Below are 24913 nucleotides of genomic sequence, written 5' to 3'. Positions count from 1 at the left end.
CTGCTTCATTTGTAGCAATCAAATCAGATTTACATTGCATGAAATGAGTTCCAATGAAGGGGCTGGTAACAGAATGCACCCCACTGTTCTGTGACGTGCATGCGCTTGGCTAGGTGGGATAACCACGTTTTCGGTTTAATCTACTCGTATGTCACGTCACCAACGCGCATTGTGCTCAGTGCGAGCATTTATAATACCCAAATCGCTCATCTATATGGTAACCTGCCGACGAGAAAGCGTGCGTTGGAGTGCGGGCCGACCCGCCGCGGCATCTTTAATAACAAAATGAACACACTTCCTTTGTGACGTCGGCATGCGGCATCGTCCACTTTATCATTTCTTTTCTTGGCAAGGTCCTCGGAGGCGTTGCCAAATTACCCCCCTACCCGGTGACCCATGTTGCCAGACTAGATTTCCGTGGCTCCTCCAACTGCAGCAGAACTTTGTTTTGATTGTGTTTACTTTTTTCACTTTCTCCTTGCCGGCGGACAGAGGGGTGCGTCTGACTAAGTTCCGTTGGTTCCGTGCAGTGCGCGCTGGCACTCCGGCACACCGAGTTCGGTTGTCGCCGTGTCGCGTTCACTCCTTCACGGTGGCCTCGGATTTGTGATCTTCGCCAGCCACACGTCGCAACCGAGGACTTTGACTGAGAGTTGCTGTTAATTATTGATAGTGGCACTGGCTAGCCAGTGAGCGGAAGTGGTTTGGCCGATTGGGTAAAATCAAGACAGACTGATCACCCAAACGGACCAACCGCTTCCGCTCACTCACCATCCAGAGTCACTGCTAATTATTGATAGTGACGCTGGCTAGCCAGTGAGCGGAAGCGGGTTCGCCGGTTGGGTAAAAGTGAAGACACACTACTTATCCAGTACAGCAATCCTCGCTGGTGTCGTTTCGCAACTGCAAGTGATTAGTCTTTCTTGATTTTACCCAACCGGCCAAACCGCTTCCACTCACTGACTAACAGCGTCACTATCAATAATTAACAGTGACTCTCAGTCAAAGTCCAGGGTTGCGACGTGTGGCCGGCGATCACAAATCCAAGGCCGCTGTGAAGGAGTGAATGCGAAACGGCGACGACCACACTTGGAGTGCCGGAGTCCCAGAGTTCCAGTGCGCACTGCACGGAACTTAGTCAGATGCACCCCTCTTTCCGCCAGCAAGGAGAAAGAGAAAAAAGTAAAAACAAGCAAAACAAAGTTCCGCTGCAGTTGGCATAGCCACGGAAATCTAGTCTGGCAACATGAGTCGCCGAGTAGGGGGGTGATTCGGCAACGCCTCCGAGGACTTTGCCCTTTTCTTTCTATTTGCTGCTGATCGAAAGATAGACGCACCTTAGTGCACCCGCCCGCGTAATCATATCGCTGACGCTATCGTCTCGGCAGCCCGCGGCGGCGCTAAGCCTACCTCCGTCTTGGCGCCGTTCTCGCGATAAGTCGTCGTCAGACACGCAGAAAACCGTACTCCAGACGCTTTTAATACTGCTAGTTCTTCCTTTCAGTTGTCGATAGACATATTTACTTTATTTTTACGCCATGCGGGGCTTTTGCCAGTCCTTGCATAGACGAATACATGAGCCGTTGCACTGTGATGAGAGTGCCGAGCAGACGACCCACTGCACCCAGCCAATGAGGTTGCGCCCTGCGGTCACGTGCAGTCAGTAGCCAATTGGGCAGCGCGTTCCATCTCTTTTTTACCCGGGTTTCACTCGCAACCAACGGACAAAACGAAGCGGTTCTGGCGGGGAACTGAAAACAATAAGACGCACTTTCGAATGAGACCAAGATGGACGCCGTGGCGCATGTAGAACCCGAGCGGCGAGTCGGCGAGTCGTCGAAAAGATGCTATTTTCGCGTCGAATCTTGGCCGATTTTAGCGGTCGTCAGTGCTATAAATTGATATTATGGCTCAAATACGTACTCCTGGGTCTGAATATTTTGCTAACCAGGAGAAAAATAGCTCTACTTTCCGAAAATTGCGATTTCGAAAAATCAATTTTTTTGGCCAAATTTCGGGATTCTAAGACCCGCGTCTTTCCTTGACAGTGAAGCTGTTTCGTAACTTTTAAGAGCGAATGCTCTTTATAAGCGACCCCAAACCATCCACCGCCGGCGGCGGCGTCGGCGTCCGCAGTGCTCCTCTATATTTAAAAAAGAAACAGCATCCGGCGCCAGGTTTCGATCCGAGGACTTTGCGGCCGCAGCGCGACGCTCTACCGACCAAGCCACGGAGGCGACGCTGATATCAGTGTCAGTGACGCGCATTATATCTTTAACGCATTCAAACTACGTCGTCAGCGGCGTGCGTTGGCGACTCAGCGGCGTTATAGCGGCTTGATAACTGCGTGGTGTACACGTGATACTACAAACCCGATGGAAGAGAAGGCGGCGAGGCGGTGGGCTGCGGGGGCCGAGCGCAAGCGCCGCAAGCGGGCCGACAACCGTGCATTCGCACTTTCACATTCTCCCCCTCGGGGAAATGCGGGGGAATTTTTTTTGTGTCCCCTGTTAGAAATACCAAGAAATAGCCGACTGCGTGCACGTGAGCGCGGGCCTTGCAGCATCCACCCGGCAGTTAACAAAACCAAGAAAATGCCCAGCGCTTGTGTCTGCGTTCCTCACAACGACCGCGCAGTGTCCCCAGTGGACGTTTATTAAGCCAAGCATACCCACTTCGGAAGATTGAAGGTTGCCTCCCCCCTTCCACCCCCCTTAAAAAAAAAACTCCAGTGTTCGCCATAATAGTGGCAACACTTGCTTGGAATGACAGACACACGTCATAGTGGACGCCCCTCCAAGGAAGGTGGTGTCCAATGATTATCACTTCGAAAACAATGAAAGACGCTCACCCTTATTGCAGCAGTGATGGAGTAAAGTTCGTTGCGACAGCAAAGAAGAAGCAAATCAGCTGCAATTGTGGACTTAAACCGTCGTGAAGGTTGTGTACTGCAGCTTCGCTACCTTACGCGTCTTATGCGTTAGTGTGAGCTTCCTTCATTTTTTTGTTTCCCGCACAGGTATAGTGATGTGCGAATGTGCGTGGACAGGGGAAGTGAGGGTTGAAGGGTTCTGTGGTGTTGTGCCTCGGTGCAGGCGAGGCCCTCGTGGATGCGGTGTGTCCGGGAGGGGAAGGGGGAGGCGGTCCCCTCGCCCAGTGCCTGTCTCTGCCCCTGTGCGAGCTGCTGCAGCAGCAGCAGCTGCCTCGCAACCTCCAGCCTCGGGCCGCCAGCCTGCTCGGCCGAGTGGCCGCTCCTTCCCACGCTGGAGCACCGCCAGAGGGGGACGGGACGGTCAGCGGCCGGTCAGGGGAACAAGTGAGCCCGGAGGAAGTGGACCCCACAGTGTGGGCCTCTTCCTCCAGCCTGCATCCGCTGGTGGCTGGGGCCCTGTTCACCGCACAGTGCCTGCACCTTCCCCCAAAGGTGGGTGGCCCTTGAGTTGGAAGGGAGGAAGGGAGGCCTCTAAATGCCATAGAGTTTCATACTACTATATACTTGAGGACATAAGGACATATTAGTAGAAATTAAGAAGAAGAAATGGACGTGGGCAGGGCATGTAATGTGAAGGCAAGATAACCGTTCGTCATTAAGGGTAACAGAGTGGATCCCTAGGGGAGGCAAGCGTGGCAGGGGCCCGGCAGAAAGTTAGATGGGCAGACGAGATCAAGAAGTTTGCAGGGATAAATTGGTCGCAGTTAGCCCAGGACCGGGGTAATTGGAGATTAATGGGAGAGGCTTTTGCCCTGCAGTGGGCGTAGATGGGCTGGTGATGATGATGATGCGGATGATATACTAGAGGGAAATTTGCTGCCACTGTCTTGGCAAGCTGCACTTCAGTGAGCATTCTGTCATGTACTGGGGATATGGTGTACTAGGAGAAAGGTGTGTCATCCGGGGCTGGTTGGTGGAAGGGGAGTCCAATTTCCGATGGAAATTTCTGCTTGGGAGCTCCGTTGTAAGCAGCACCCCTAGCACCTTCTGCTTACCGGTCAGGTTGGTTGTGTTTGTTAAATTCATCCTTATTTATTGCCTTAAATTGTCTTATTTTTCTATTTTATGGTATAAAATCACCTTAACTGTTGAGTTTGGCTAAAAACTTTTAGGTTGCGCTGGCTGCAACCGGAGTTCTCCGAAGGACGTTAGCGCTTCATAGAATTTTTTTCATCGCAGAAAATACCTGCAATCTCCATTGGTTCGTCCCCTGCACGGCACACCTACACTGTACCGGGGAGGCACGTTTCGGCATGGCTCATGTACAGGCTCAAAAGTTGCCTGTGGCTTTAAAAAGCAACAATTTTATCGTAAAGGATTGTCTAAGTGTGGTGAATTATTATGAAAATGGAGTCCCAAAAATATTTATTTGTCGACGCTTATTTAGAAGCTTTGTGCTGGACGAACAAGAAAAAATATTACGTTCGTTGTTGATTTTGACTCCAAGAGCAAAAACAACGCATGTGGCTTGCCAAGTCAAGTAGGCAAGGAACATCACTGGCTGCTATGGCCATCGAGATTCTTAGTAAGTATACTAGAAAGGAAACTGCACCTGGGAATCCATGTCGTCGTGGGGATTATGGGAAGACCCCTATTTCTGGCTTGGGCTTGGCATGACAATTGGATTCTTCAGTGGTTTTTTGGATTCGCTTTCTTCACTATCCATTAACACGTCTACGAGGTACAAGGTAGCCGAAATCTTTCCGGTTCCGTGGTAGCCATGAGTCGGGACAACTGCGTGCTCGGTGAAACAGCAGGCAGTGCGTGATCATACCTAACGATGGTCATGCCGAAGTTGAAGGAACGTATAATTGAGCGGGTAGTATGCCGCCGCGAAAGCTGCAGCTGACGAAAAAAAGAAACCAAATGTACTTCGACGAGGACCAGATTCGACAAATACGGGCGCCTGCGGCCGTCCATATCTTGTCTTCGCTCACAGCTATTTAACTCTTTCGTTACAGCAAAAAAACGGCCGATTTTGAGTGCTTCCACAAAACTATTTCTTTCTCTTGAGCTAGTGGACACATTTAGCATTGCTATGCATGGAATTGTAGCTTATAGATCACTCTTACAAACACATAACAGCAGTTGTGTGAAAGATACAATTACTTACAGTTTACTAGTCAAATAATCAGAAAAAAATGCACAAACAAGTATACACACAACGTATATAGGCGATTGTAACGAGCCTAAAAATTATTTTAGGAATTTTGAGATATACACATTGTTCCTACATTTCTTGGCTATGATTCAATATATATATCAACGCTGTACACCAAGTTTTGTATTTTTGTGGGCCCGTCAACCTAGCGGAACTGGCGGCTGTGCCACTCCTCAAAGCCACTCGAGTGTAAGTCGCTCATGCATCCAAGCACACGTTTTGTGTTCTGATACAAAATCCTTTTCACTTTAGTGGTAAAAAACCAGAAAAAAAATCCAGCGCTCTAGAGAAAAGTCGCGCATCGCTCCGTAGCGGTAATCTGACACGAGTGTCAGGCTATTATGAAGGTGATAACGCGATATGACACGGCGCATTTGGCAAAATATCCCCACCGTACATTGTCCATACCCTACACATCAATGTGTAAAGCCGCAGTCGTCAGATAGGAAGCCCATTTTTTTTATAAATACAGCCCAAAGTCAAAAACAGACCTACCTGGCAGCACCTGTCGGTCTGAGGCATTTGAATGCGAGCGTCTTCATCAGAACTAAAATCTAGCGAATTCACATCGTTCGTGGAGTCATCACTGCCGCTGGTTTAACAAAAATCAGCAGCAACAGCTGCCGAACTCCCTGCCACAGCTGTCCGCTTTTGTGGAGTGCGCTGTGAAACATGCCGTTTTCACGCAACTCGGCACTATCGCGGGTTCAAATTTCACTCTTGGTGCGGTCTCTGCACGCGAAATATCAACAAAACATAATAAAATCGAAAAATGAGTTGTCAATAAATACGCCGGATGGCGTCAGTTGTCCGTCAGGTGCCGTTTTAAGGTTTTGCGGGACATTTGAAATCATCGGAACTCCGTGTCCGATGGCCTATGGCGCCGTAAGGAAAGAGTTAACGCCATGTTTTCCTTATTCATCAAGTATGAACCAAATCACTCAGCAACAAGTTCTGTTAAACTGGAGCTGACGGTCAGTGCATCGGTTCACCACAAAGGCGACGTTTTCATAGGCACGCTAAAAACATTTCCAAGCTTTTCAAACAACTTATTATTTGAAATAATGGTAAAATAACAAAATAAGAGTCTCTGATAAGTTTCCCACAAAATATTAACATTGTTGTTAAGGGGGCAGACGGGTCTTTGAGGCCGAAAAATGGCCAAAAAGTCGATTTTTTAAAAATGGCATTTTCGGCATCCATGGCCAGTTTTTTATCAGTTTGCAAATTTTCTCACCAAAAGGTGCTATATTTTACTGTAAATATCATTTTTAAGTGCACCCCACCGCACAGTTCGCTCGGATTTCGATGGTAAAACGGCACTTTTCTTGCCAAGTGTAGCTAGCGTTCTCGGCTAACGAAAGCGTCCATCTTGGTCTCGTTTGAAAGACCGCTTCTTCGTCTTTGATTTCCTGCCACGGCTGCCTCATTTTCTGGTCGCGAAGAAAAAAGTGTACAAGAAAAGGTCAAATGTGCAGCGTTATTGGCTGCTGAGCTGACGTGACCAAAATAGTGTCATCTGATTGGCGGATGCGGATCAGCAGCGTCTGCTGCGCGCAAAGCGCAGTGCAAGCGGGTAGCCATCTTCGATAACGGCGAGCGTGTAACTATGCCGAACCCGGGCCGCAAGTTTAATATGCGACATAAATATGGCAGAAAAAGGAAGAAATCTATGGGAAGTAACTTCAACCACAACGCTGCACCCCCAGAGAAAAGTGATGAAGAACGGGACACCGCGTCGCCCACCGAAGCTGCCGATGTTGACCTAGGCCTAACACGCCTACCGGCCTTGGAAGTTCCGACTCGCAGCAGCCGCATCCGCCGAGATACGACGATGCTGCAGCCAGCAGATCTTCAGGCAAGACAAGATAACGCTGAAGCAAAACTACAGAAGCTTGCGTCAACCCCAGCGACGAAAAGGAAATTTGGTCGTCTGGATAAGACCGACGAAGAGGCCCAGCCTGTCGACGAGACGGCCTTCGTCATTGTGAACCTCGAGTCGGTGAATGAGCTTTTTAGCGCTGTGAAGTGCAGAATGTGTGGCGGAGATGTTCGCGTTGAGAAATGTGACCGCGAGTATGGCCTTGCGGTAAAACTAATGGTGGTGTGTGCGAACTGTGGAGATGTCGCGGCAGCATGGAGCTCGCCGTGCGTCAACGGAACCCAGAAAATGAACCCTTTCGCTGTAAACATCCTCGCTGCTCGCGTGATGCAACCTACCGGAAATCGCCAAGCTGCTCTAAATGACATCTTCTCAACCATGAACATTTCTCACCGCGGTCTTCATAAGAAAACTTGGCAAGGGTACGTAAAACAAAAGCTAACCCCAGCGGCAGCTCGTGCTGCCAAGAAAGTGACGAGTGAAAGCGCACGGTCGGTTCGCGAACTTTAACATGAACTGGATGTCGCTAACCCCGGGAACATTGCCGTGTCGTATGATGGGTCGTGGATGACTCGTGGACACTCATCCCACATAGGTGTGGGTGTGGTCATTGAACTTTTCACTGGGCTTGTCATCGATTATGTTGTGCTGAGCAACTTTTGCGCGGGGTGTGAGCGAGGGCCGAAGGAAGGTGATCCGGCCTATGAAGCTTGGCGTGCTACCCACACCTGCCAGAAAAACACGGAAAAAAAATCTGGAGAGCTGGAAGTGGAAGCAACCCTTATCCTTTTCGAACGGTCGCTTAAAAAGTATGGGCTAAGATACACAACCATTCTCTGTGATGGCGATTGTCGAACTTTCCTCGCCTTGCAAGATAAAAAGGTGTAGGGGTTCATTCAAATTGAAAAAGAAGATTGTGTGAATCATGTACAGAAGCGAATGTTCATCAATTTAAAAACTGCGCTTGCAAAGCACAAGGGTAGTAGCTCAGAAAATCTTGGAGAAAAGGGAAGGCTGACGGGTGACCTTGTCACCAAGCTAAGCTCTTACTACGGCTGAGCCCTCAAGTCTCACAAAGGTGATGTTGAGGCAATGGAAAAGGCAGTCATGGCGACCTACCACCACATTATGTCAAATGATGCACTGCACAATCACAGCCTGTGCCCGACTGGCCTCGACTCTTGGTGCCGCCAAAATGCAGCACTTGCCAAGGGAGAACCCATGCCAAAGCACCGGTATAATTTGCCACCACACGTGTGCAAAGCCCTGCTTCTAATTTATCAGCGCTTGTCGAATAAGAAGCTGCTCGAAAGGTGTGCACGGGGTAAAACCCAGAATAGCAACGAAAGCCTTCATTCGCCTATCTGGGTACTGGCACCCAAGGAGCGTCATGCGTCGCTCTTCACTGTTCAAGCCGCTGTTGCAGAGGCGGTGATGAGGTTTAATGCTGGCAACGCGAAAACCTCATCAGGAATCCTGAAAGCCCTCAGCTTAAACCCTAGCGTGAAGAGCACCAAGCGAATGACCGAGAAGGAGCATCAACGAGCACAAGACTTGGCTCGCAAGCACACCTCAGCAGAAAGAGTCCAACAGGCCCTAAAAAAGCGTCATTCAAGAGCTAATAAGCAGTCAGACTACATTCCTGGTGGTTACTAGCAATCTTGCACTGTAAATCTGTACATACACCGTAGTATCTGTCATTAAAATGTGTGCCGTTTGTTTTTTGCACTTTTCTCAAAACTCAAATTTTAGGACTTCGTTCAGTTTTGTCCCCAAATATCTCGGCACCCAGAGCAGGTAGGGCTGTAATTTTTTTTTCTGATGATACCTACACGTGTGGAGCATACAATGTAGGAAACAAATTTTGAAGTGGAGGTTTTGGAAAATTAGCATCGTGTTCAATTGACACCACTTGTGAGCCATTTCTTGCAGAGTACAGGAGGAGTGGAGTTCAGTGTGTTGTAAAGAGACCAAAAATAGCTAAATCAAAAAAGTAATTCCTATATTGTATTCTTTAGTCATTTCTCTGTCTAGCCACGTGGTTAATGCTATTCTGTGTGCCATGGTTATTTTTTAATTGCGTCCCAAACTAATGGCAATTAATCACTAATTATGCCAAAATATAATCAACTTACAAGAAATCTAATTGCAGATTTGAAATCAGCACAAAAAACTCCATATTGCTGTGCAGTTTCATTAAAATTGGTCAGTAAATAAAAAAAAATAGCTCTAAGACCAGTCTGCCCCCTTAACTACCAGCTCGATCTCCAGAATAGTAGGCACAACCATTCCGGCGAAAATATGCTTTACCTCCTTTTTTTTCATAGCTTTAAAACAGTCTGATTTATTTTCCACTTATATAATACCATAGCATTTTTTGCATTTTTGTGCCAGTGTTCGAATATTTCGAAATATACGGCCACTACAGTAGAATCTCGATGATACGAATCTCGCGGGACCGTGAAAAATATTCGTATCATCCGAAATTCGTATGAACCAACACAGACCAAAAAATTGAGCGCTGAAAAAAGTTTTCGTTTATTTCTTTTCTTACTTTCGCGTGAACAAATCTGTGATTTTTTCTGCTTTTTTTAAACCCCCACGTCACAAAGCAGTCCTTTCTGGAGCGCGTAACGCTTCGCCTAGCTTCGCGCTTGTCTCCTCACTCCCGGTGACCAAGCTCGCTACAAGCCGCAACAGTCAAGCGTGAACCGCATGGTGCGTTTTCGCACGCGATTCGCACGCCTCGGCTTTGCGCGCGCTGTATTTTCAAGGCCGCATTGACGATTTCGCGCCCGCGGTATCTCCTACCTCGGTCAGAAAAAGACGCTGACGACTTGCGAAACGCTCGAGACAGCCCGCTGGCTCCGCCCGAGATGTTTAGGCTTAGCACTCCGGCAGATATTTTATGGGTGCTTTCACTAGCGGCGCGAATGGTGTTTTATAGTACCGTTTTCACACACGTTATCAGCTCCTTTACTGCACAAGAAACTTCGTGTCTGCCTTGAGCGGCATTTTAAAGAGCGGCTAGATGCAGTCGCTCAAGCGGCCGTGCCACTTCGCGGCCGAAGCCGCCGCCATGTTACCGCCGCCGGCCGCGGCGCGCGCAGCGTGCAAGAGGTTTCGCGGCGCGCATGGGGCGTGCGGGGCGCGTTTTCGCGAGCAGAAAACAACAGCCCGGCCGTTTCTGGAGAAAGAAGAGTGACAAATGGGGAGAGAGAGCCGTCACTTGCTTGTTCGGCAGTCGGGCGCCTCGCCGGCTTGTTCGTATCATCCGCCGGGCCGCGCAGGTCCGTTCGTAACAGCCGAAATTTTTCCCATTGCAAACAATGCAATTTTGCCGGGACTTTTCGGAAATTCGTATCATCCCGAAATTCGTATCACCCAGAATCGTATCATCGAGATTCTACTGTATAACGTTTCAATCCAAGCCAAGGATGAAACTGAGGCGAGTGCATGGTATAATGGCGGCCCAAGATGACACAGATGTCCATGGTGTGAGCCGCATAGGCGCTAGCGCAAGATTCCTCTCTAGTGTATATAGTAAGAAACTCTATGGCTATGGCGGTGCCCACGATGGTACACGACTGCAGCGAAAGATTTCCTTTTAGTATGTATTAGTATGAAACTCTATGCTGACCACAGCTCTGAACTTGATAGTGGATCATGTCGGCTCAAAACACAGAAAGCTTTCCGTGGACAAAATTAGATTTTGACCCCGAGGAATGTTCTAGCTGCTGAAAATGTTTCTAGGTGTGCTACTTTACCTTAATACCATTACAGCCATTTTTTAACAATTTAACAACAGCTTTGGTGATCTCTGTGTTGTGCTAGCTTGCGTTCGCACTCAAGCATTTTGAACGAAACGTAGCTTCACCCTTGTGGTGAGTCCAGGTACAGTATTGTTATCCTAGCGTCACATGTCACATGAAGTGTATTTGAAGCACAGATACCAAGATGCATTTTGTTGTAGACCCTTAAATTCTAATGCTGAAATTGTACGGTAAGATAGTACATATTTATTTTCAGCACTTCCCTGCCTTGACGCATAGCAACTGCTTGCAAAGAGTGCTAACAGCAGCTATATCAACTTGGGTATTGACAAACCCCTTCTCCCCTGCCTTCCCCCCGTGCAGTTTTTATTTATCCCTATTAGCAGAGTTAGTGCAATGCTTTAAACACAAAAACCTCATGAGGAAATGTCATGCCTTTCTTTTATGGCAATAGCCATCAGTGTGAGGAGTTATTCTCTATGTGAATCAGTTGACCTTGTTCCCACAAAATGTTTGAAGGGCCTGTAATGGTTCTCTAAAAGGTTTGCAACAATTATGCACGCTTAAAGGAATTCGTGACGGAACACTGTGGGTCAGCACAACGGTCAATGCAATGGGTCGCCAGACAAGGCAGCGCAATAGCAGGGCAATGCGTTTCCCGAGTGCATTGGGAGGGCTTGAATATGCTGCCATGGGCTGCATGGCAACTGCTGCTGTGCTTGAGTTACCGTGACAAGTGGCTGTAATTCTACGCAGTTATTTTTTTTTTCAGGGGGCAGCCAATAATACAACGGGTAGTGTTTTCTGAGCATGCCTGCTTGCTGGTCTGTAGTATTCGTAACCAGAAATCAACAGTCTGACTCATGAGTTCGCTCATTCAGGTTTATTTATGTCTAAACTTATGAGTGTGAGTTTGAGTCTGAGTGTGAGCCTAGTTGGCTTTGTTTGTCAGAGCCTGAGTGAAGCCTGAGCTGGTGCAAGTTGGAGCTCGAGTGAGTTTGAGCCAGTGTGTCTGAGCCCAAAAATTACCCCACCTTCCCGCGAGGGGAACCTTGTGGAGATGCGACGCATCTTGGGGGTTCACTTGGTGTTTCCGTTGGGTTGGTTCTTGAAACGTGTGAGGAACGTGTATGATGTATTCTTTATTTAACACGTGGCGTAATGTTAACGATGACGTCCTTGTGGTCGCTGAAGTGTACGGGTAGTGGATGGTGAAGTAACGGGACCACCGTGCAATTTGCCGCGAAGATCAAGTCTATGCACGTGCCCAAAATTGGAACGCCGGTGCTGGAACGACCGCGGCTATGACGCAACGTGGCGCGGCTGTGACGCAACACAATCCAACACAATCTACTTTAATCCAATCCAAGCCAAGCCAACCCAATCGAATCCAATCCAATGCCCCTCGCGAGAGAGTGTTCGCTATCGGAGAGAAGAGGGGGTGAGCGGCGGAGAGCGCAGCTCGCGCGGCGAGGAGAATGGGGGAGGGATGTGGACGGACAACAACAACGCCGTATGGAGGGACAAGGCGAGTGAATGAGATGCAGTCGTATCTAAAAAGCCCATGCTCGGAATGGCAGATCACAGCTATAAAGTAAGCCGCAGGGGTGATCTAAGTGCAACAGTTGTTCCATTTTGTAATTGTTCTGCTTCATCTGCATATTGCTGCATTCAAGCAAGCTTCTCTTGCGCTAGCTGTGCTAGCGTGTGGCGATGTCCCAAAAACATCTCTTGGTATTCACTTGTTGTTTGTTCTGGCAACCCTTTGAAAGAGCAGTTTCGGTTGGCAACCACTCTGTGCCTATCTGGTACCCAATCATTTCTCTAGAGCAGGAAAATCTTTTTCTCCTTTACTGCAGCGGAGCTGGCAAAAAAATATGAATCATTTATTTGTCTAGCCTAGCTAGACGAAAGAAAAAGAACAGTTACCCAAGTTTGCCATGTGAATGAGAGGACTGAAAAGGGGTGAACCCTGAAAGTAACAATCTCTACTCTGAGAGAAGCGACGGAGGGCTGAAAATTTGGTAGAAAACACAACTCTAGTGAAAAGTGAATTTGGCTGATGGAAGATAGATGCGACACAAATGGCTGAAACAGGAATTTGTTTTGTGGAGGACAACTACCAGATTGTTGGAAGGATGATGATGATTTTGATAATGACAATGATGACAGGGATCGTGACAATGTGAATGCCGTGCAGGAATCGGTGGAGTGCTGGCGTGGCTTGTCTGGCATTCTGATTGGGGGTCGAGATGGTGCCTTCTTGGGGGCGCTGGTGGCGTCCTCTGCCTTGCTGGGAAGCTCGACCTTGGAAGATGCCACGATGGCCCTGGACGCCCTCCGCAGAGCAGTTGATGACTGCAGCCAATTGGTGGGCCTCTCCCCTTTACCCTCTCAGTCATCCTATGTCTTTTAAACCATTTAACTTTCTCTGACTGATTTCAGTAGTTCTACAGCAGTCGTAATTATTTATGAATAAGTTTTGCTGCTGTCTGCCCTCTTTTGACTCTGCGCCATTAAATAATTAATTATCATCATCATCCCTTTCTTCCCGCCTTGTTGTTTCAGCATTAAGAGATTTGTAGAAGTTGAGGTAAGCTTCTCAAAAACGAATGCTGCTGCAACAAAATTTCTGCCACAGCAAAGAAAAATGCGTATTTGCTGTCAGTTCATCATATTTTATTTATACACCAAACGGTTTTTCCGCGGTGTTTCATAATTTTAGTAAATGAAATCAAGCTACCCTTTCACTTATCGCTGACTGTGCAACCTAAAGCTAAATGTGAGGCTACAATCGTATTTACTCGCATAATCTTGCACTCACGTAATGCTCGCACCCGTAATGTGAGCTGCCAAAACTTGGATTTTGTTTTCTCGCGTAATCCTCGCACTCCTAAAACTGCAACGGATAAAGTCGTCTGATCAGGAAGCCCACATGATGCACGCGCTTGCCACCACTCTGTTCTGGTGGAGGGCGCAGGGTATCCAGGCGTCAAGTGCATGGCAGAGTAGCGCCATCTCGCAAACGCCACTCACGCTGTCGTTGGGCTGGTTTCGCCTGCACTCTACTAGGCAGCGTTTGCGCAGCCTGCGGTCGTCCCTTCGTTGAAGGAGCAGCAGCAGTCAGTCTAATCAGTTGTCGAGAGCTCACTTCCCGCCATTTTGAGAAGTTTTTCATTGCTTTGTTCCGTGGTGGTTTCGTTGCTGCTTTCCCATGGGATGGTATGCCAGGTATACAGCTGCTTTCAAGCTGAAAGCTATCGAGCATGCTATGGAGCATGGCAACCACGCCGCAAGCAGGCCCGTCCGTGTCGAGTTCAGCGTGTGCTACCGGAGACGGCAGCATGAGGAACTGAAGGCGACCAAGAAGACAAGCAAAGTTAAACAAGCTGCCCACTGAGCTGGCTGTCATTCCAGGTGGCCTAAAGTCCATGCTCCAGCCTTTGAACGTGTCTCTGAACAAGCCGTTCAAAGATAACGTTCGAAGGCATTACGCAGAGTGGATGGCTGAAGGCCAGCACACTCTGATGCCAGCCTTAAAAATAAGGACACCGTCTGTGGAGCTGCTGTGCAGCTGGATATTGGAAGCGTGGGGAATGATCAGTGCAGTTGTCATCGTCAAGAGCTTCAAGAAGACGGGCTTATCGAATGCCCTGGATGCGACTGACTCTAGGTGTGGGATGGAGACGAGGCCTCTGAAGCCAATGTGAAATCCGGAGGTGACAACGAGGTGACGACCAGCAATGTTAGCAGCACTGACTTGAACTAGGATTGTTCCCACTTGAGTCGACCACTAGCAAACACAAGATGGTGAAGTTGGGCGGCAGCTGGCCGCAACAAATAAAGTTTTGCGGTTCGACCCTGTACTTTTATTACGAAGACAAGTCCCTGTTGGAATTGTCTTGATTATGCGTAACACCTATGTGAGGAGGCGCTGTTCACCGGACAGGGGTCGGCAGGTGGAAGCGAAGAAGTCGAGGTGTGCGGAGGCGGAAGAAGGGGGCGATGGAGAAGGAGGAGGAGGAAGAAGACGGTGGTGGCACGGAGAAGCAGGAAGAACGAGGTTCTGGGAGCGACCTGCGGGACGCTAACGTTCGGGGAACCTCCGCTCCGAGCCGCGCCTTTCCCCTGGAAAGCTCTGCTGGGTGTGAACGCCCAGGTGATCTCCGTGCCGAGCTACACCAGGTCTCTTCGAGCCACCGAGTAGCAGCGACAGAAAGGCTCTGGAATCCTTCAAGCAAGCAGCTCTTTTCATCGACCAGCAGCAGCGCTACCGACTAGGGCCTCGCGTCAGCACACCGCTCAAGCATATCGACCAGCGCACCGAGTCAAGTGCACCTACCCAGCTCACAGATGTCAACGACCTCCACACGTGAGCGCGAACTATTTTGGGGCGCGAACTTTGTTGCATAGGACATTAACTCTCGTGACTTGATTATGTTAATGCTCATATATCTATTTTTCCAGTTATTTGTCCCGTAAATACACGTTATCCTTGTCCGCAGCCAACAGCCTCGTCCTTCTCCACCTGATCAGATTAACACCTCCTTATCGTAAAAACAACCTGCATCACAACCTATTCAAATCTTTGTTACCACTCGAATTTTTTCCCCGCATGATTATCGCACCCCTTAACTTCACACCGATTTTTCCAGAAAAAGGGTGAGTATTGCGCGAGTAAATATGGTATTTGAGCTGGTTGCGTGACCCTTGTAACGTTGCTGCAGCCATTTTGATCACCCGGCATGGAGGGATATCGGCAAGTTTCTGCAATCAATGCAGTGTGTTGCTGCCAGTGATAGAGTATCCGAGTACTGAATGTAGGTTAACAGATGGAAGATGTGGCAGCACGAGAGAGGGGATTGATTGTGTGGCCATTAAAAATAACAGCTTGTTTTGCTTATTTTGTGGCAAAAAAGAGAGTGGTTTCTAGGTATGCAACAGATGTGAGCTTCGCAAAATTCAGTCCTTCAAAAAATCTGAAGTGATATGAGACTACCAGGCAGTAGAATAGTGCTTCAGTACCGAAAGTAATATGCAAGAACAGGTGGAGGACTATATTACCATCATAACCACAAGCAAGAAACCCAGCGTAAAAGTGTACAGGCTGGGGGGCACTCGGAATGCACTCTCTAATGAACAGTAGGCTGCTTGTGTGATTGAAAAGAGGGGTGTACAACCAGCGTTCATGGCTGGTGATGATCTCTAAGGCAGAAATTTGGCGCCTTAGTAGACACCTGTTCCTGCGGATCACCAGGTAGTGGCTGCCATAAGACAGGACTAGTAGTAGGGAAGACCATTGACTCACTGGACGGGTGAAATAATTAAATTTCGGGTGCAAGGAATGAATGCAGGCATCACGACATAGCAGTGGTTGGAAGGCTGCGGTGGAAGGAGCCTTCGTCCTGCTGTGGGTATGAATAGGCAGATGATTAGGGTTGCCGCCTGCCGGTCCACACTTAAAACCGGCCGCCATTGGCCAGTTTTTTGGCCATTGTGCCGTGACTATTTCTTTTTTGGCCTTTTATAAGCGTCAATTTGCCAACTGCGACGATAAATATGTGTCAACAAGCTGTGGAAAGACATGCGAGCAGAAAAAAACATGGGCGAGCGCCCTCCCTGAGATGGAGGGGGACCAAGGGGAGGAACAACACAACGCAATGCCGCCACCGTGGTCAGCAAGGGCGGTTACTTTTCAGTGCAGCACATTCAGAGCAATAAAAACAGTATCAATCACTTTCAGTACAAAAGTTGTGTTGATTTCTGTCTGGGAAAACGCTACAATAAATGGCATTGGATGTAAAAAACGCCTTTTTTTTAATACAAATTCAACCGTTTATATAACACGTCGCCCCCTCTCCCTCAAAGGCCAGTTTTTCTTTTCGGGGAAAGGTGGCAACCCTACAGATGATGTCAGTACCAAACTATTTCAATATGGATTGACTACAGATGGGGATCTCCGAATATTGAATGGCACGTAAAGTAACAGCTGGCAGGTGCATGTACTCACAGCTCACATTATGTTCTCGGCAGTACAGCTACCCGAGCTAGCTTACCACGCTGTCGTATTTTGCGGCACGCATCGAAGATCCCCAGGCAGTATAGTTTAATCTGGAGCCCTTCACTAAGGCGTGCCTCGTAGCACAGGTTTACCTTCATTAAACACCCAAAGGCTAAATTTTTTTTGGTGGTACTACAAGTGAAGTGGAAGACTGTTATTTCGATAGTGGGATGAAATAAAAAAATTTGGTAGCAAAGAGTGATAGTGGGTATCACGAGAGAGAAGTGGTTGGCAGGTTATGGCAGAGGTCTTCGTCTTGCAGTCGGTTAGATTTGATTGTGAGGTTTAACGTGCCAATGCTACACAGGTGATGAGGTGCGCCGTAGTGAAGGGCTCTGGATTAATTTTGACCACCTGGGGACTTTTAACGTGCACTAAAATCTCTAACATATGGGGGACGTTTTCGCTTTTTGCCGCCATCACAAGAAGCAGCCGCCGCGGTTGGGAATCGAACCCGTATCCTTGGGCTCAGCAGCACAACACCTTAGCCACTGAGCCACCGCGGCGGATCATCTTGCAGTGGACACAAATATAGTCTGATGATGATAGCAATACTGAAATATTTGAATGCGAATCAACTATGAATGGGGTTCTGAATTGGAATCAGGTTCTACTTTACATGTACTCACAGTCTACATCATTTTCCTGGAAGCACATCAACCTGAAGTTGTTGGTATGCATTCATTGTGAAAAAATGCGTGCACGAAACAACCACAGGAGCAGTGGGAGCTAAAGTGGTGTGACCCATGCCCTGTGCCCTGGTGTGTGTGTGTGTGCGTGCAGGGTCCGAGCGTGCTGCCCCTTCTTCTCCAAGCCCTGGCTCGTAGCCACAGCCCAGACATTCTGGCCCTGGTGCTCCGCTCGTTGCCCGACACTGCCACCCACAAGGTGAGGAGATGAGGGGGGGTGGCCACACGAGGGCTTCTGGGCAGGGTATGCTTCTTCGCACATGATTTTATGACATTGGGAAAAAAAAAAACGCCATTGCGGCTCTTGATGTACCTTCTGTGCTCATCCCATAGTTATGAGAATGTGCGGAAAAGTGCAGAAGTGGTTGCAAGTTGCCGAGGAAAGAGAGCAGAGGACTCGGCCAGAAGGAAACTGCTTGTAAATGTGGAATGGGACTGATGTAGGGCACAAAGATTTTAAAAACGCCTTACTCTGTTGTATGGAGAGTAAAAAAGGCCATTCCTTTGTCGGAACCATCCACCTGGCAGGTGTGGAAGGCCCACCAAATCTTTTTGTACATACAGTTGAGCCCGGATATATCGAATTCCAAGGGGATTGCAAAATGGTTTGATATATCGATAATTCGAAATATAAAACATGCTCATCGGGGGCTTAACTGGCAACTCCACACATCACTGAAAGCTTTCTGAAATGAGAGAGAGAAAAGACTTTATTGACTAGTAACGGTCCGGTGGCGCCGATGGCATCATCCGGGCCAGCCCTAGGAGCTTCAGGTCAGGCGTCCGGTGCTCGGCCCCAAGGGGCTCGCGCCGCCTACCTGCTGCCTCTCCAGGGCCTCCCGGACGCACTGGACGACTAATTTCTGGGTGTTGTAGTCTGACGAGGTGATGGCTCTTCGCACTGTCACTGGTAGCTGTCGGATGCTTGAGGGTGCGGGGTCTTGGGGTGTGCACTGTAGTATGTGGGCCAGCGTGCCGCGAGTGGCGCGGCAGACGGTACACGCGGATGTCTCGTAGATTGCGTGGGCTATGTGGCGGCCCAGTACTGGTGTGAGCACAGAGTCTGTCTGTATTTGGCAATAGAAGGTCCCCTCGCTTCGAGTGAGGTTGGGGTGTGGGGCCGGGAACCGTCTCCTGGTGTCTCAGTACCACCGTAGTATGGTGCCATAGTCTTCTAGTGGTGTAGGTAGCAAGTAGGGCGCATCTTCATGGGATCTCTGTCTGGGATTCAGGGGCGTTGGGGGAGACCTCTCCATGGGGGCCGCCCGACTGGTGAGTTCGCGAGCGGCCCGGTCCGCAGTGATGTTGTGGTTGCGGGCGCGGTCTACCCCGGGGGCCTGCTCCTCGTGTGCGGGGAACCATTGCAGCCTCAAGGGTCGGGTGGTAGAGCCTGGAGCGTTGCTGAGGATTCGTGCCGCGATTGCCGCCACAGCGTTGGTACCGTAGTTGCGTATGGCCGATTTTGAGTCACTGAGGATGACTGCGCAGCCGGGGTCGGTTGCGGCGAGGGCGATGGCGATTTCTTCTGCTTGCGCTGGTGTACTTGCTCGGAAGCTGGCCGCGGTGACTGTGACGCCCGTGGTCACTGTCACGACCGCTGCCGCGTACTGCCCGGGTCTGGCGTGGTATGCGGCCACGTCTACGTATCGTGCACTCTCGTCGTTGGCGTACAGTCTACTGAGGGCTCTAGCCAGGGCTTTCCTGCGAGCGTCGTGGATGCCCGGGTGCATGTTCTTCGGAATGGGCGCGATGTGCAGGCGGCGAATGAAGACTGGGGGTAGGGGTTGTGCTTGCGGTGGGGGATCGTAGAGAGGGCGAAGTCCTGCTTTGTCGAGGATGTGGCGACCCCACCGTGCTTGAGAGGCGATTTAGCTGGTTCATGCGTTGGGCTTCAGCAATCTCGGCGAGTGTGTTGTGCACACCCAGCTCAAGGAGGCGGTTTGTTCTAGTGCATCTGTACAGTCCTAGGCTCTCGCGGTATGCCTGGCGGAGGGCCGCGTCTATGCGTTGGGTCTCCGCCGCCGTCCAGTTGTGGTAGGCCGCGACATATGCAACGTGGCTGACCACGAACGCTTGGACTAGCCGTAGTGCACTGGCCTCCGGCATCCCAGCGTGGCGTGTGGCGACTTTGCGGATGAGCGTCATTGCCGCAGTGACCTTGCGTAAAAGCCGTTGCACCGTGTGCGCGTTGGCGCCGTTAGCTTGTATGTGCATGCCGAGCACGCGCAGCATGTCCTTTCGTGGTATGGCGCTCCCGTCCGCCGTGTGGAGGTTGATGTTGGGCTGGGCTCCGTATCGAGTGCGGCTCGGTGCTATGACCAGCAGTTCCGATTTCGTCGGCGAGCACCTAAGTCTCGTTCCGTCGAGACTGCATTCTACTGCTTGCACCGCCTGTTGTAGAGCTTCCTCGATCTGACCGTCGCTTCCGTGGACGGCCCATATGGTGATGTCATCGGCGTAGAGGTTGTAGTTAACGCTCGGGATTCTGTCGAGGGCCGCAGCGACTCTCATCATTACCAGGTTGAAGAGGAGGGGGGATATGACTGAGCCTTGCTGTGTGCCTGTGCTGCCTTGCCTCTTAGTCGGGAATTCTAGGTCCCCCACGTGGATGGTGACCGTTCAATCCGACAGGAAGGCTTTAACGTACGCGAAGGTCCTTTCTCCCATGTTGAGTGCCGAGATCTGTTCCAAGATGGACGCGTGCTTCACGTTGTCAAACGCTCCCAGCAGATCTAGTCCTAGGATGGCCTTGGTATCGCTGGTTCGCCTGTCGTAGATGGCCCCTTTGAGGAGGAGCATGGCATCCTGCGTGCAGAGGCCCTGGCGGAATCCGGTCATGGTGTGGGGATACCTGTGATTCATTTCTAGGTAGTGGTTCCAACGATTAAGGAGCACGTGTTCGAGGCACTTGCCAACGCACGAAGTGAGCGAGATTGGCCTGAGGTTGCCAATATGGGGCGGTTTGCCTGGCTTGGGTATCAGGATGGTCTTGGAGTCTCTCCAGCTCTGGGGTAGGTGGCCCGTACGCCAGCAGTGGTTGAAGTAGCGGGGGAGTCTCTCTAGGGATGTGTCAGAGAGGTTGCGTAGCTCTTTGTTGGTGATGCCGTCTGGGCCCGCTGCCGAGGTGGCATTGAGGTTCTGGAGCACGTTCTGCACTTCCCAGAGTTCTATGTCCCGGTCGAGGTCAGGGTTGGCGACTCCGCCATATAGTGGAAGCTTTGCAGATGGGGTGGTGGGGAGATATTTCTCTTGCAGGTAGCGGATCGTGTCTTGGGAGCCGTTCTCTCGCGTCGCCCGATGTATCGTACGCTCGAGATGGGTACGCTGGGTGGTCTTGGACTTCGCTGGGTCTAGCAGGTATCGGAGCAGATGCCATGTGCGTCCGACATGAAGTTGGCCCCCGGCTCGTTGGCACACTGCGTGCGAGTGTTGACGGCAGAGTTCCCCAAAGCACAAAAAATATGAAACACATTGCCCTGGCCACTGCACTTTATTTAGCACGAAAAATTCTGTGAGGTTTGCTTGCTTCTTCCCTGTCACGAAGTTCACCAGACTGTCTTCGAGCTTACCAGTAACACCATCCAAATGAGAAAGTCCAGCATTGTCCATCCACTGCGCTAGGTGGTTGCAAATGTGGCGAGGTTCGCCAGTAGGGTCCGTTTTGGCATTGGCAATCTCCGCTGTGATCGCTGCATCATTGCGATCCACCGCAGCCTGTACATTGTCATCACAATTTTTGAACTCGCATGCTGCTGTGCAATCCAGGGTGGTGCATAGGCATGCTGACAGCCCTCTAAATCCACTTTCGGGGCACTTAACACCGTCGTCTCTTGTGTTTGAACGCCTCTCGTCTGGAGCTGCAACAAAGCCGCTTTGCTGAACCAGCTGCAGAAACATGTACACGACATGTTACAAAACGGCTGGGCTGCACTGTCTTCGCCTTACACGAGCTTTGCTGTGCGGTATCATACTCAGAACTGCTGCGAGAAATTTCAATTGCCTCTGCAAACAACTTTTTTTCACGGGCCTCCACCCGTCAAATGATGCCTGCCCTCGTTGCTTAATCCTATTTCTTCCATTTTTTCGCAGCCATTGCTTTGAAGACTCGTTGCTGTGAACAAAACAGACACATACCATGCCGCACCGCTTTCCCTTAAAGTGCCTGGATTTTCCTCCTCGCCCCCCGATAGCTGGGGCAGCAGACCTACCAATATATCCGGGTTCGACTCTAGTACCTGCACACCTTTCTATTGGCTGATGGGAAACAGGCTTTTATAAGGGGAGTGCAAATATTCAAAATTTCGAATGCAAATTGAATATTCTCCCTGGTCGAACCACCTCTTTGTGACCTTGAGAACCAGATGCGTGTATGGGAATCACGGCGATATGAAGCAACAAACAAGCTGCTCAACATGACCTGGCTTTAGTCTTTCTCCCCGGAATGCCACCGTGTTTCCTGCGGGGCAAAGTAAGCAATCTCTGGGCACCGTTTTAGCAGAGATGGGAAAGTACGGTATTGCAAAGAAATTTCTGTAGCACCTGGGTAGAGTCCAGGTCCATGCTTTTTTTGGTACTTTAACGGGGGACACTGCTCTTCAAACAGCTTTTAACGGGGGACACTGCTCTTCAAACAGCTTCCTTTAATTTTTAAGCAAACTCCGTGAAACTTGTCAGTCTTGCTGCTTTTCCCCCACTTATTTCAAATATTCCATTATTTTTTGAGTCGGTCAATTAGTTCCCAAGATAATTTGGGGTAATTACCGTATTTTCCGGTGTATAAGTCGCGGTATTTTTCTGAAATTTTCGTTGGTGCATCTTATCCACCGGTGTGACTTATGTATGTATGGAATAAATCCGGTTCGCGGCGGGCACGCGTGGCCAGCGCACGTTGAGACACAGCTGCATGGTGTAAATCAATCCCAAGCCCACCGGTACGACATTTCTCATAGCCCATATGTCGCTTTGGGACGTTACACCAAAGAATTTGCAGCTTTTTCTAGTCAAAAACAATGATAATGGCCTGCAACAACCGCGCGCCACTTTACGCCATGCGCAGTAACTAGAGTTCAGAATAAATTCAAAGCAACATCAAACTGGGTTGTAAAAACAAAATGCAGCTTATGAATCATTACAGAGAGTTACTCTGGAGGAGGTAAACGTGCTGCTAATTTTTAAAATGACAGCTTGCGGATAAGTTTCGATTTTCAGGCTGCTTCCGGTCGCGTCACTTCCGTCCGCCATGACACCTTTATTGCGCTGATTTACGACAGCACGCAAGAGACGCGCAATGTTTGGAGAGGTGGCCAAATCGGTGTCAGACTCTTGGGACTCCATTTCTACAAAAACAGATGTAGCCGGGTTCATAAAGGACGGAATGATCCATTCTGCGAGTGGTGACGATGTTGGCGAAGAAGACATCAGTGAGTTGGAGGACGACAGCGATGTGCCGGCGCAACTCCCAGTTGAAGTTGCTGAATTGTTTGTTAGCGAGTCGGATGAAGAAGACTGAGATGTTTTTGCCTAAACACTGTCTGTAAGTACATGCCATCTGTGTGTATTAATAAAACATTTTTCAGAAGTTAGTCCTGTCTAGACTTTGGACGGTATATGCACAGTAAAGCATCGCCCCTCCTTACCGGGCGATCCGTTGGTAGGCGGCGGCCGCCGCAACCATGTACTTTCGCCGCACTTTCTAACGATCTGATTCACTATGAGTTTATCTAACTAACAAGTGCGTCTTATATACCAGTGCGACTTATATGCGTTTTTTTTTTTTCTGAAAAACTGTCATTTTGAGGGGGGGTGCGACTTATACAGAGGTGTGACTTACAGACCGGAAAATACGGTAGTCACTTTTGCAGGAACAATAGACAAAACAGGGTTAGTCATAAAACTGCAACATTCATATTTTTCAGTGCTATGAAACTCTGGTGATGGCAGTATGAGAATCGGCTTTTTGATACGCCACTTCGAACTAATTTTACAGCTCATTAAACTTTGGTGTTTGAAGTGGGCATTCGAAATGATTCCTTACCACTGGTGCCAATCGTGTCCAATGTATGATCCTGTTCCCCACTGAGGCTAACGCAGAGGTACCGGTGCAAGTTTGCTAGTATGCCATCTGTTGGCGGACAGTTAACGTAGTACTTAAATTAAGGCTTCTGCCATAAGTAATGAAAGAAAAACCATGGAAACACAAGTGAAGAGTACCAAACTTGATGTTTCCTCATTTGAAAAGCAAGCTTCACTTTATCAAGTTGTGCAATTAAGTAAATGTTTGGCGAAGTCCAGTTTTTCTACCCGAGGTGCCATGCCAATACACTTGCCCCTCATTTACATCGAAGCAGAGGTGATCACATGGCCCGGATTCTGAAGCGGAGTTTCACAACTGGTGTATGTTGAAGAACTCTGGCGAGCACCAACTCGGAGTTGCGAACTAAGGAGTCCTTTTTTACTTGGGCGTTTTGAGCTCGCATTACTGGAAGGTCGTAGAGGATTATCCCAGCGCCCTATTAAACTAAAAGGTCACGTGCCCCCTTCACAGTATGCCCTGGGCCCCCTGTGGAGTGCCGTGCGAGCCCTGTCCAGGCACCACCCGACCCTGGCGTCTGTGCTGCTGCCCAGCCTGGCCACCCTGTGTGGGAGGCAGCCCCAGGCCCTACCGCTGGTGCTGCAGGCACTCGGGGGCGACGACCTCCGCAAGGAAGGGGACAAGAAGAAAGCTGGAAGCAAAAGTGGGGACGACATCTTGGCCCTCGCCAAGGCTCGAGCCATCCAGGTCCTGCTAGAGGACAAGTACGTGGGCAGTGCCTTGATTTTCTGAAAATGCTGGATGAACCATGCTTAGATAAATAGAGGACGGGTTACTTTAAAGGAGTACTGACACCAATTTTCGGCGTTAATATTATTGCACAGTTCGCTTCCTTTGCTCAACGAAATACCCTGGCTTAAATATGAGCGGTCTGCCATGCGAAGAACATACAGTGTAGACCGCTTATTACATATGTCGCGGGAGTCGCAAAAATCCGCACTATAAGCGGTATCGCACTACAGTCGAATCCCGCTACAACGAAATTGACGGGACGCGCGAAAAATTTCGTTGAAGCGAAAATTCGTTGAGGCGAAATCCGCCCCAACACACCACGGAAAGGCCCGAAAAATAGCCCCGTATGTTTCCGCATCATTGGCAGCAAAAAACAATGTTTAGAAAAAGGAGTGACGCGCAATAACGTCACGTTTATTCGGATAACAAACATACCAATGGTTATCTGTGTTCACTGCACGCAAAGAACGCGTTACGGAGGGGGGTGAAGAAATGCAGGCGGAAAACGTATTGCTGCACAACAAGGCGTGCC

The 24913-nt window shown here is 49.5% G+C and overlaps 1 protein-coding gene across 2 annotated transcripts in view; it reads left to right on the top strand.

The window, feature by feature from the left end:
- Nucleotides 1-24913, top strand: part of LOC144147216 (focadhesin) — a 263925-nt gene that overhangs the window by 106758 nt on the left and 132254 nt on the right. For both annotated transcript variants that reach the window (XM_077679299.1, XM_077679298.1), the window contains exons 9-12: nucleotides 3096-3424; nucleotides 13009-13179; nucleotides 17653-17757; nucleotides 24103-24353. In XM_077679299.1, the coding sequence (XP_077535425.1) occupies nucleotides 3096-3424; nucleotides 13009-13179; nucleotides 17653-17757; nucleotides 24103-24353 (856 nt within the window). The remainder of the gene's footprint in view (nucleotides 1-3095; nucleotides 3425-13008; nucleotides 13180-17652; nucleotides 17758-24102; nucleotides 24354-24913) is intronic.

Source organism: Haemaphysalis longicornis, unplaced genomic scaffold (genome assembly GCF_048455015.1).
Source record: "Haemaphysalis longicornis isolate Haplotype H1 unplaced genomic scaffold, Haemaphysalis longicornis Haplotype H1 scaffold_7, whole genome shotgun sequence".
Taxonomy (NCBI): Eukaryota; Metazoa; Arthropoda; class Arachnida; order Ixodida; family Ixodidae; genus Haemaphysalis; species Haemaphysalis longicornis.
Note: the sequence above shows the minus strand (reverse complement) of the source record. Positions and strands in the feature narration are given on the sequence as shown.